At 47.8% G+C, this 11,114-nt stretch overlaps 1 protein-coding gene across 2 annotated transcripts in view; it reads left to right on the top strand.

Moving 5' to 3' along the window:
- The window catches only part of RFX2 (regulatory factor X, 2 (influences HLA class II expression)), a 55,774-nt gene that overhangs the window by 3,271 nt on the left and 41,389 nt on the right, over window positions 1-11,114 (top strand). For both annotated transcript variants that reach the window (XM_011943516.1, XM_011943517.1), the window contains 3 exons: window positions 2,560-2,649; window positions 4,711-4,790; window positions 7,128-7,389. In XM_011943516.1, coding sequence (XP_011798906.1) covers window positions 2,560-2,649; window positions 4,711-4,790; window positions 7,128-7,389 — 432 coding nt within the window. The remainder of the gene's footprint in view (window positions 1-2,559; window positions 2,650-4,710; window positions 4,791-7,127; window positions 7,390-11,114) is intronic.

The raw sequence follows: 11,114 nt of genomic DNA, 5'->3' as shown, positions 1-11,114 counted from the left end.
CCAGGCTGGAGTGCAGTGGCACAATCTCCCAGGTTCAAGCGATTCTTCTGTCTTAGCCTCCTGAGTAGCTGGGATGACAGGCATGTACTACCATGCCTGGCTAATTTTTGTATTTTTAGTAGAGACGAGGTTTCACCATGTTGGCCAGGCTGGTCTCGAACTCTTGACCTCAGTGATCCGCCTGCCTAGGCCTCCCAAAGTGCTGGGATTACAGGCATGAGCCACCACGCCCGGCCTAGATGAGTTAGAATTCTTAAGATTTGGTTCAAAATGGAATCTAGCACCTGAATGAATATATTCTTTAAACTTTGCAGAGAGAGAATTTTCACATTAAGGCTCTCTCTGCTCCTGGATTTCTACCATGGAATGAAGTAAGCCATTAAGAAGACAGAAATACAAAGTGAATGGCACTGGCCACATGAAACAGGCTGGAGGCTCATCACAGTGTGCTGAGGTCCACTGTGGCCATGTGACCACCTCGATCTGGAATCTAAAAGTTAGGAGCACAGCAAAAAGAAATGATTACGGTTTAAAAAAACACAATTCAGGCCGGGCGCGGTGGCTCAAGCCTGTAATCCCAGCACTTTGGGAGGCCAAGACAGGCGGATCACGAGGTCAGGAGATCAAGACCATCCTGGCTAACACGGTGAAACCCCATCTCTACTAAAAAATACAAAAACCTAGCCGGGCGAGGTGGCTGGCGCCTGTAGTCCCAGCTACTCGGGAGGCTGAGGCAGGAGAATGGCGTAAACCCGGGAGGCGGAGCTTACAGTGAGCTGAGATCCGGCCACTGCACTCCAGCCTGGGCGACAGAGCGAGACTCCGTCTCAAAAAAAAAAAAAAAAACACAATTCAGGGCCAGGCACGGTGGCACGTGCCTGTAATCCCAGCACTTTGGGAGGCTGAGGTGGGTGGATCACCTGAGGTCAGGAGTTTGAGACCAGACTGACCAACATGATGAAGCCTTGTCTCTACTAAATACAAAAAAATTAAGAAAAGAAAATTAGCCAGGCGTGGTGGTGCATGCCTGTAATCCCAGCTACTCGGGAGGCTGAGACAGGAGAATCTCTTGAATCCGGGAGGCGGAGGTTGCAGTGAACCGAGATCATGCCATTGCACTCCAGCCTGGACAACAAGGGACGAGAAAAGTGAAACTCCGTCTCAAAACAAAACAAAACAAAACTCAATTCAGCAAAAACCAAAAGGCAGACAGTGAAGCGATTTATTTGATGTAGCGTGTATAGTCAGGAATCTTTACCTTTTATTTCTTACACATAATGGCAGTGGGGAGGGTGTCTTGGAAGCCCGTCTTAGGTGGGGATCAGACGCCATCGCCCTGCCAGCAGTTGTGGCCTAATTGATATGTTTCCTTGCCCACTTGAAACTGTCCAAGAGGAGTGAGCCCTCAGGTCTTCCTGCCAAGCCCCTCTCTCAGGCTCTCCCAGGCCTACATGGACTCTATCTTCCTCTGCAGCAGCCACCGTGGACAGGTCTCAGTGCCACTCACGGCCACCATGTTCATCCCAGGTTTCATCACTGTGGTCCCTCTCTGAGGACCTGCCAGGACCCTGTGCATTCTCCAAGCACACAGCACCCCGCTCACCTGGAATCGGAATGCCCTTGCACTGGCGTCCTTATTAGCACCATCTTCATCCTTAGCTCCATTCCTGCAACACTGGGGATGGTGTGCCCTCACCCATCACCCGTCGTGATGTATATATGGCAGCCACTGCTACCTGTGACACTCACAGTTCATGCCAGGAAATCACAGCACTGCAGCCAATGACTCCTAAAGCCCCAGCTCTCCATAAACACACAAAACACTCCTGTTCCTCCCTCGACATGAGTTCACTTTGACTCTTCCTGTTTTCATAGCTTTGTGTGGCCAATCAGTACTCCTAGAAAAATAGCAAAGTCACACTGTGCAGACTTGACTTAGGAGGCCGGAGAGCAGTGGGGTCAGAGAGCGAACGACCCAGTTACAGGGCACCTGCACTCGAGTATTCTGTAGCCAGAAGCAGTACTTGAGCCCTCTGGCTTCATTAACCTCATTAGAAAAGGGAAACAAGTCTGGGCTATACTGCAGAAGCGAGGGGTGCCACAGAGTGCTCTCCCAGGCCGTGATGTGGACGGCTGTCCAGAGGGCCCCAGCAGCCCCCTCTGTACTAGGGCCATCAGTGTCACCTTGCTGCAGACTACAGACCCACAGAGGCAAAGCTGCCTGGGCAGGTGAAGGTGCATGGGCTTCTGTGTATGTGTGTGTGCATACGTGTGTGTGTGCCCACAAATTCGTGCATATGTGTGGTGCTTGGGGTGAGTGTATGTGCACACTTGTGTATGTATGTGCATTGTTTGTGTGCCTGCACATACCTGCCGTGTGTCTGCCCAGGTCGGTGTGCGTGTGCAAGTCTGACCATCACCCCGCCGTCCCCTCTGATCAGTCCCACCTATGTTTTAATAAAGAGCATGTGAACAGACAAACAGCCTTTTACATTCTGTGTGTGTCCTCAGCACTGACCTCTGACAAGTCTAACTGGCCTTCTCTCCCTTCCCTTTTAGAGGGTGTTGGTCCAGGCAGCCAGCTCCGCTCCCAAAGGGGCCCAGATGCAGCCGATCTCCCTCCCCAGAGTTCAGCAGGTACCCCAGCAGGTAATGACAAGCACCGCAGCACCATGCACACCAGGGCGCAGTTAGCACTCGGCGATCTGGAACAATCTCTGAAGCGTGCATCCTTTTCTGTGGCTACTGTTCCTTGTTGTAAGCTTCAGTTTCTTAGCCAAAAGGCTTTTCCAGAAGCTGTACAATTAAAAGAAAAAAATCATTTACTGCAGATAGTTTTGCAACAAGCCAAGAAAGCTGGTGATCTTTCATTCATTCAGAAATTCAACAAGCATTCGGGAGCCGGTGAGCACCCCGCTCCCGCTGAGTGGAGCTCAGGTAGAAATGCAGACAGAAACAAAAGGCTCTGGACTGGAGGAGCCATCTGCTAGTGAGTGCCATACCCTCGGATGCAGGCACAATGGAGGGAATGCCGCTTACGATTTCAATGATCTAAGAACAGAGTTTGAAAGCACGGCTGAACAGCCGAGTAGCAACACAGATCATCAGCCTGGGGGCAGTCTAGAAACGTGGTTAGCAAACTGTTCCAGAAAAGGCCAAATTATACATTTTGGGGGGTTTGTGGTCCAGGCAGTCTCTGCAACAACCACTCAATTCCGTCATTGTATTGCAAAAGCAGCCATAAATGATATGCAACCAAATGGGCGTGGCTGTGTGCCAATAAAACTTTATTTACAAAAACAGGTAGTGGGCCAGGTTTGGCCCTCAGGGCCAGAGTTTACCAACTGTGCCCTGCAGAATCCTGAATTAAAGTTAACTCAGGGTCCTCCCTAAAAGGAGCCCTGAGGCACTAGAGGATGCACCACTCTTCAAGAGGGTCCTGCCTAGATTGGCAGTGTGTTCACAGGCATTTGTCAGGTGACTGTGTCCATGAGAACTAGGAAGGTTGCGGGATCACAGGAAGGAAAAGGCTCCACACAGGCCCAGTGTGGACCCAGGGCCTCAGGCCAGTGGCTCTGTCTTAGCTCCTATCTGTCAAAGCACTCCCCAGAGACACCATGGAGAGGAGACAAAGACCAATGTATGATTCCAGAAGCTTCCACCACTTTTCTGGTGCTGGGCCTGCCCCAGCTCTTTCTGTAACTTCTGCATTTCACTTGGTCTCCTAGAATTCGACATTTGACTTCCACCCCTGGGGGCACCACCCAAGAGATGTTAACCCCTAGAACTTGTGATTCTGGGGGTGGTGCGTTGGACAAGTGCATACCATGCTCAGTGGTCCTGGGAGGGGCAGGTCAGCCCCATCCTGCAGCCTCAAGCACAGGGTCACCATGACACTCGAGCAAGCCCACTGCTGTGGCCCTCCATCTTCTCACCCCAAAATTCGGTGGACATAGGCAGCCGCTAAGGTACCCTCTGGGGTGAGAGTTTGAAGTCCCATGTGCAAAGCGTTTGGCTTCCACAGCTCTGCTCAGGCTAGAGTCCCTCGGGGCCTGTCAGCTGAGGCTCTGAACTGATATTTCAGCGAGGGGAGGACAGGGCAGCGGGGGTGTGCTGGGGTCCCCCCATTGCCCCATCTTCCCAGGCATGCCCCTCCTTCCCACTCTGTTCAGACCGTCACATTCTCTCCCCTCCTCTCTGCTGTTGAAGGGGCACCAGGGCCACCCACAAGGGGTGTTGGGGCCATGTAGAGTCAAATCCGCTTGGCCCCCTGTGCACTGCAGCCTGCACGCCAGCCTGAGCCACAGACGGAGACCCTGTCGCAAAAAAAACAAAAACAGAAAGCAGGGACAGTCCTGTGAGCCAAGGCTGGGCCTCTGTCCACAACTCTAGTTTCCACTGCACTGGAGGGGCGCTGTCATTCTCCTGGTCCCGCCCCCATGTATACAGAGGAGCCGGGGCGCACAGACACACTAGCAGAGCTCTGGGGAGCAGTCGCAGCTCCCTGAACTGTGTGGGCCCGTTTGGAATATGTTGTCTGTACATTACTGTCTCCTCAGTGTCTTTCTAGGCATACCGACTGTGGGCGGGAGCATTGTCATTTGGTAGTAAATGTTCGTAAAGGCAATAGAAGACACGTCTAGCTTGAATAATCTGCAGGCAACAAATGAGGGCGTGACGGGCGGTAACACAGCGTATCCCATGTTTCAGGTGCAGCCGGCGCAGCACGTGTATCCTGCCCAGGTGCAGTACGTGGAAGGGGGAGACGCCGTCTACACGAATGGAGCCATGTGCGTGCTTCTCCCGCAGGCCACACCCAGAACCCTCTCCCTGACTCCAGCCTTTGCCACCTGGGGAGGCACTGAACAAATTCGTCTCCCTTATGCTTTTGGTGATGTGTTCACTAAATACTATTAAAACACTGTTAGAAACCTGGGCAACATCTCTACCAAAAATTTTAAAATTAGCCAGACATGGTGACGAGTGCCTGGAGTCCCTCCCAGCTAATCGGGAGGCCAAGGTGGGAGGATCGCATGAGCCCAGAAGTTGGAGGCTGCAGTGAGCTATGATCATGCCGGACTGATAGAGCAAGACCCTGTCCAAGAAAAAGGGAGCAGGGTGGGGGGTGAGGAATTAGGACATCATAACCCTGTGGAGATTTCAGAAATCACAGACTTTTGTACTTTTTACTTTTAGAAAAGATAGTCTTGGGGGGGGGAAAAAAAAAAAGGCTAATCCTAACTCTTCATTCTGAAGTCAGTCTTTGAGATCCAGAAACCATCCACCTCTGTGTTTTTCCCTCGCCTCTGTTAAACTCTAGCTTTGTATAATGTTAATAGAACTTGATTTTCCATGTTGCAATGACGTCTAAAGTTTTCTGCTCTGTAACTGTGTGATGCTTGGAGCAGGAAAGTATGTGTCTCCCGTGCAGCTCACTTTACTTTAGATGTGAGTCCTTTCGCCTGCTTGTCTGTTTCTGTTTGACCTGGATGCTCCCCTCACAAGTGCAGGGGCTGTGCACAAGAACCTGGCTGTGACTTCAGGGTTGTGATTGGTGGAGTTCTATGATTCTCTAAAGCATGATGTTGAAGGTTACGAAACACACAGAAACACAGTAAGGGCATGTAACACCAGTGACATTGGAGCAAGGTCTGTAGGTCCTACCAAGGTCACGGTCTTGGTTTTGATATTGTACTGCAGAGTTAGAGACGTCCCCCTGGGTTAGGGTTAGGGTACAGGAGTGCACGCCCCCGAGAGGTCAAAGGGGACCTTCCTGCCACCCAGAGGGCCTGCCCCTAGGACGCATCACAAACCTTACTCACCGATAAGGGAAGGCCACTCCTGACCACAACTGCATTACTCAAGTAAAACTTCACATTTGCGGTCTGGACAACATAGTCAGTCCTTTAATCCAGATGTTAAAGGAAGATTAGATGAATTATTGGTATCACTTAGAAATTCTTTTTTCTTATGTGATCTCATTTATTTAGACGTTTTGTTTTGAAATAATCAGAGACTCCACAAGAAGTTCTGAAATTAATACACAGAGTTCGTGTACCCTTCCCCCAGCTTGCACCAGTGGTGACACCATGCAGGACAATATCAAAACCTGGAAACCTACCAGCCAGGTGCGGTGGTGCCTGCCCGTAATCCCAGCTACCGCAGTGGTGCACGCCTGTATTCCAAGGCTGAAGCAGGAGGATCACTTGAGCTCAGGAGGCTGAGGCTGCAGTGAGCTATGATTTTGCCACTGCACTCCAGGCTGGGCTACAGGAGACCCTGTCTCAAGAAAACAAAACAAAAGAAAACCCTGGAAATTGACATGGGGTAAAACTGTTAACCAGCCCGCAGGCCTTATTCAGTTCTCCCAGCCTTTACGCACATGCTTCTGTGTGTGTGCTTGCATGTGGAGTACATGTGGCCTTGCATGTTCACGTGTGTGCCCTTGCATGTGCGTGTGTGTCTATTTCTGTGCATTTTTAGCCCATGTGTAGATTTGTGTAACAATCCCCCCGTCAAGACGCAGAACGGCTCCATCTCCACACAGGAGCTCCCTCATGTGACCCATTTATCCACTTAGAATTTTAAGTTTTATTTTTATTTTTTTTTAAGAGCTAGGGTCTTGCTGTGTTGCCCAGGCTAAAGTGCAATGGTGCAGTCACAGCTCGCTGCAGCCTCAAAGTCCTGGGCTCAGGCAGTCCTCCCACCCCAGCCTCCTGAGTAGTTGGGACTACAGGCCCGCACCACCACACCTGGCTAAATCTTTTATTTTTTGTAGAAATGGTTCTCTCTATGTTGCCCAGGCTGGTCTCAAATTTCTGACCTCAAGCAGTTTTCCCACCTTAGCCTCCCAAAGTGCTGGGATTACAGTCCAGAGCCACCACACCCGACCTAGAATTTTTTAGGGGTCAGTTTTTGATGAGTCAGCCTGTGGTCCTGAAGATTTTGCAACATGATGGCTCTGAACTTGTGCTGCATTTGACTGTCACATGCCATGTCCAAATTGCTCCATATGTCTGGCCTCTCCAGGCTGCAGCTTTTACATGATGTTTGCTGGATATCCGTGAACTCAGACAAGGCATTTAAATGGGACGGCATCCCATGTGTGATTTCTCTCTTTCTAACAGACGAACGGCCTACGCCTACAACCCCGAGCCTCAGATGTACGCCCCCAGCAGCGCAGCTTCCTACTTCGAGGCCCCAGGCGGCGCCCAGGTGACTGTGGCAGCCTCATCCCCGCCAGCGGTCCCCTCCCACAGCATGGTGGGCATCACCATGGATGTCGGGGGGAGCCCCATCGTCTCCAGCACGGGAGCCTATCTCATCCATGGGGGGATGGACAGCACCAGACACTCCCTGGCCCACACCTCCCGGTCATCACCAGCCACGGTATGTAGGAGGCTCTTGGGACCAGCGGGGTAGGCCATGAGTATTCTCACAGCAGCGGCAGCAGGGACGGTGAGTAAGAGGCAGCCGGAGGCCTGTTGTCTGCTCTGGGCCCGGGCGGCCCCACGATGGGGTTGGGCCAGCCTCAGACGGGCCACGCAACCCTAGGCAGGCCTGCAGAGTTCTTTGAACTTCAGTTGGCCATTGGTATCAAGAGGAGGACAAGTCATGCGTCATGGGCTATTTGTGAAAAGGGAATGAATCAAGCATCTCTCCACTGGTGGATGCTGCAGCCGCCTTTGCTATTGTCATGATTGTTATCATTGTTAATATCAAGCTCTTAGAGGCGTGGATCGATCCATCCATGAGACACCTGCACTGAATCCAGCAGGGGAAGTCTCCCTGCAGCCTCTGCTGAGTTCTCACTGCCATGCTCCCATACACAATAACTACTTACCTGCTCTTCCAAAGTCTCCACATTTAAAACTCGATTTCCCATGTTCACTTCTCATGTATTTTCCTTCTTAAATTAACACAAAGTAAAATCGACATTTTGGTGTACACCCCTGTGAGTTTCGACATGGGTAGATTTGTGTACCGTCAGGACACAGAACTGTGCAATGCCCTGAAAACCCCCTCGTGGTATTTCTTAACAGTCACAACCTCCCCCTATCCCCAACCCTTGGCAACCGCCGATCTGTTCCCTATTGCTGTAGTTTCATCTTTACCAGCGTGGTGTATAAATGGAATCATACAGATTGTGACCTTTTGAGACTGGCTTCTTGTACTCATTCTGGTACCTTTGAGATTCAGTCAAGTTGTTGCATGAATCCAAGTTGCTTTTTTGTTGTTGTTACTGAGTAATATTCTATTACGCTACAGTTTGTTTATTCATTTACTAGTTGAGGGCCATTTGGATGGTTTCCAATTTGGGACGATTATGAATAAAGAAGCCTTAAATTTCACATGCAAGCTTTTATAAGGACATATGTTTTCTTTCTTTTGGATATATACCTACAAGTGGAATTGCTGCTGGCTCATACAGAAAGTGTATGTTTAACTTGATCAGAAACCACCAGTTTCCCAAGTGGTTGGACCATTTTGCATTTCCACCAGCAACATACAAGAGTTCCTCTTGCTCAGCTCCGTCAGCAGCATTTGATGCTCCTGGTGCTGTTGGTATTGGCCATTCTAATAAATGTGTGGTGATACCTCATTGTGGTTGCAACTTGCATTTTCTTTAGCTAATGATGGTAAGCAGCTTTTCCTGTGAGTGTAGATGCTATGGTCAGGTGTCACTTCAAGTCATTTGCTTCTTTTTTAACTAGGTTGGTTGTTTTCTTATGGTTGAGTTTTGAGAATTCTTTATATATTCTGGATAGAAGTCTCCTGTCAGACATGTGACTTGCAAATATTTTCCCTGGTCTTTAGTGTGTTCTTTTCATTCTCTAGAGAGTGTCCTTTGCAGAGAAAAAAAAATTTAATTTTGATCAAATCCAGTTTATCAGTTTTTCTTTTGTGGCTCATGCTTTCAATGTCACGTCTAAGAACTCTGCCTATTTGCACATCATGAAGATTTTCTCCTGTTTTCTTTGAAAAGTGTTATAGTTTTACTTTTGTTTGGGGTTGTTTTTTTTTTTTTCTTTTTCTTTTCTTTTTTCTTTTTTTTTTTTCGAGACAGAATTTTGCTCTGTCTCCCAGGCTGGAGTGCAGTGGCACCATCTTGGCTCACTGCAACCTCCGCCTCCTGAGTTCAAGCGATTCTCCTGCCTCAGCCTCCCAAGTAGCTGGGATTACAGGTGTGCACCACTACACCTGGCTAATTTTTGTATTTTCAGTACAGACAGCGTTTCACCATGTTGGCCAGGCTGGTCTCGAATGCCTGACCTCAAGTGATCCACTCACCTTAGCCTCCCAAAGTGCTGGGATTACAAGCGTGAGCCACCACACCTGATCATAGTTTTACATTTTACATTTAGATCTGTTTCCTGTCAAGTTAACATTTGTATAAGATATAAGGTTTAAGTTGAGGGTTTTTTTTGGTTTTTTGTTTTTGCATATGAAACAACAGGCTATTCTAGCCTCATTTGTTAAAATGACTACCCTTTCTCCATTGAGTTGCTTTAACACCTTTGTCAAAAATCAGTTGGGTTTATTTCAGAGTGTCCTATTCCATTCCATTGGTCTGTCTGCCTATCCCTTTACAAATAGCGTAGTCTTAATTACTATAGCTTTATAGTAAGTCTAAAATTGAATAGAATGATTCCTCCCACTTTATTCTTCAGTGTTGTGTTGGCTATTTATATAAACTCAAAGTTTCTGTATAAGTTTAGATCAATTTATCTGTATCTACAAAAAAATCCTACTGAGATTTTGATTAATTTGCACTAAACCAATCTGGGGAGAATTCCCACCTTTACCGTGTTGAAGCTTCCAATCCATGAACATGGTATGTTTTCTCCATTTGTTTAGATTTTTGATTTCTTTCATCAGCATTTTGTAACTTATATAAAATTCTGTACATGTTTTGTTAGATTTATATCAAAGTATTTTGTGTTTGGAGAGCTATTGTAAATGGCATTATGGGTTTTCTTGGCACTGATCTTTAAATTTATGTTTCTAACTGTTCATTTCTAGGATTTGAAAATGGTTGATTTTTGACTGTTTATCTTGTATCCTGTAATCTTGCAGAACTCACTTTTTAGTTTTAGGAGCTTCTTGTTGCCTACAAATATAACCACTTTTTTCTTTCTTTCCACTATGAACAAAAAGAAATTTCATTTCTCTTTCTTGCCTTTTTGCACTGGCTAGGACTTGCAGTGAACTGTTGAAAACAGGTGGCAAGAATGGTCATCCTTGCCTTTTTCCCAATCTTAAGGGAAAAGCCTTCAGTATTTCACTGCTAAGTATGTGATGTTAGCTATAGGTTTTTCACAGATGCCCTTTTTAAGATTGAGGAAGTTCCTTTATTTTTCTAGTTTTCTGGAAGTCTCTGTTATAAATAGATGTTGAATTCTGCCAAATGGGTTTTTTTTTAAATTTATGTAAGCATATTTTTTTCTTCATTAGGGTGTTGATATAATGGATTGCATTGATTGACTTTCAATTACACAATAACTTCTTATTTTGGTGTAAGGCTAATCTCCTGAGATAGAAGGTGATGGTCTAGCCTTGTCTCTGTTTTTTTGTTTGTTTGGTTTTGGTTCTGGCGTGTTTTGGAGTCACCCTGGCATCAGAGAGGCCCATGAATCTTGCTGTCCTCTCTCTTCCTATGTCCAGAGTGACCCCCAGGCCCTGGCTCTGGGGACAGGCATAGTGCCCCACGCCTCCTCCCTCTCTTCTCGGGAGGAGGCTTCTTTCTAGAGGCTGTGAAATTATAGGGTAGTGTCTGCTGCTTCTACCCCTAGCTACTTAGTGCCTCGGTGCCATTAGCACCCCAGGCCAGGCAGCTCGGGCAGACCAGACATATTTCTCCCCCATGGGATTGGCTGGGTGGAACTAGGTTTAGTTGTTATGGATCAGAAAGCTTTCCTCACAGACTACAGTAATTGTCACAAATGTGGCACATTTGACTTAGCAAACTGCATCAACTTATAACAGTAAAATAGACTGGGATTGCAAGTGACAAATTGACTGAGAAACAGTAATGTTCTCTGTGGTTTCAGAATTACCTCGTTGCAGCAAACACTGTCCTCAGACCCTGGGCCACCACCCTGGAACTGTGGTTT

The sequence above is a fragment of the Colobus angolensis genome, unplaced genomic scaffold (assembly GCF_000951035.1).
Source record: "Colobus angolensis palliatus isolate OR3802 unplaced genomic scaffold, Cang.pa_1.0 Scaffold22, whole genome shotgun sequence".
Classification (NCBI taxonomy): Eukaryota; Metazoa; Chordata; class Mammalia; order Primates; family Cercopithecidae; genus Colobus; species Colobus angolensis.
Note: the sequence above shows the minus strand (reverse complement) of the source record. Positions and strands in the feature narration are given on the sequence as shown.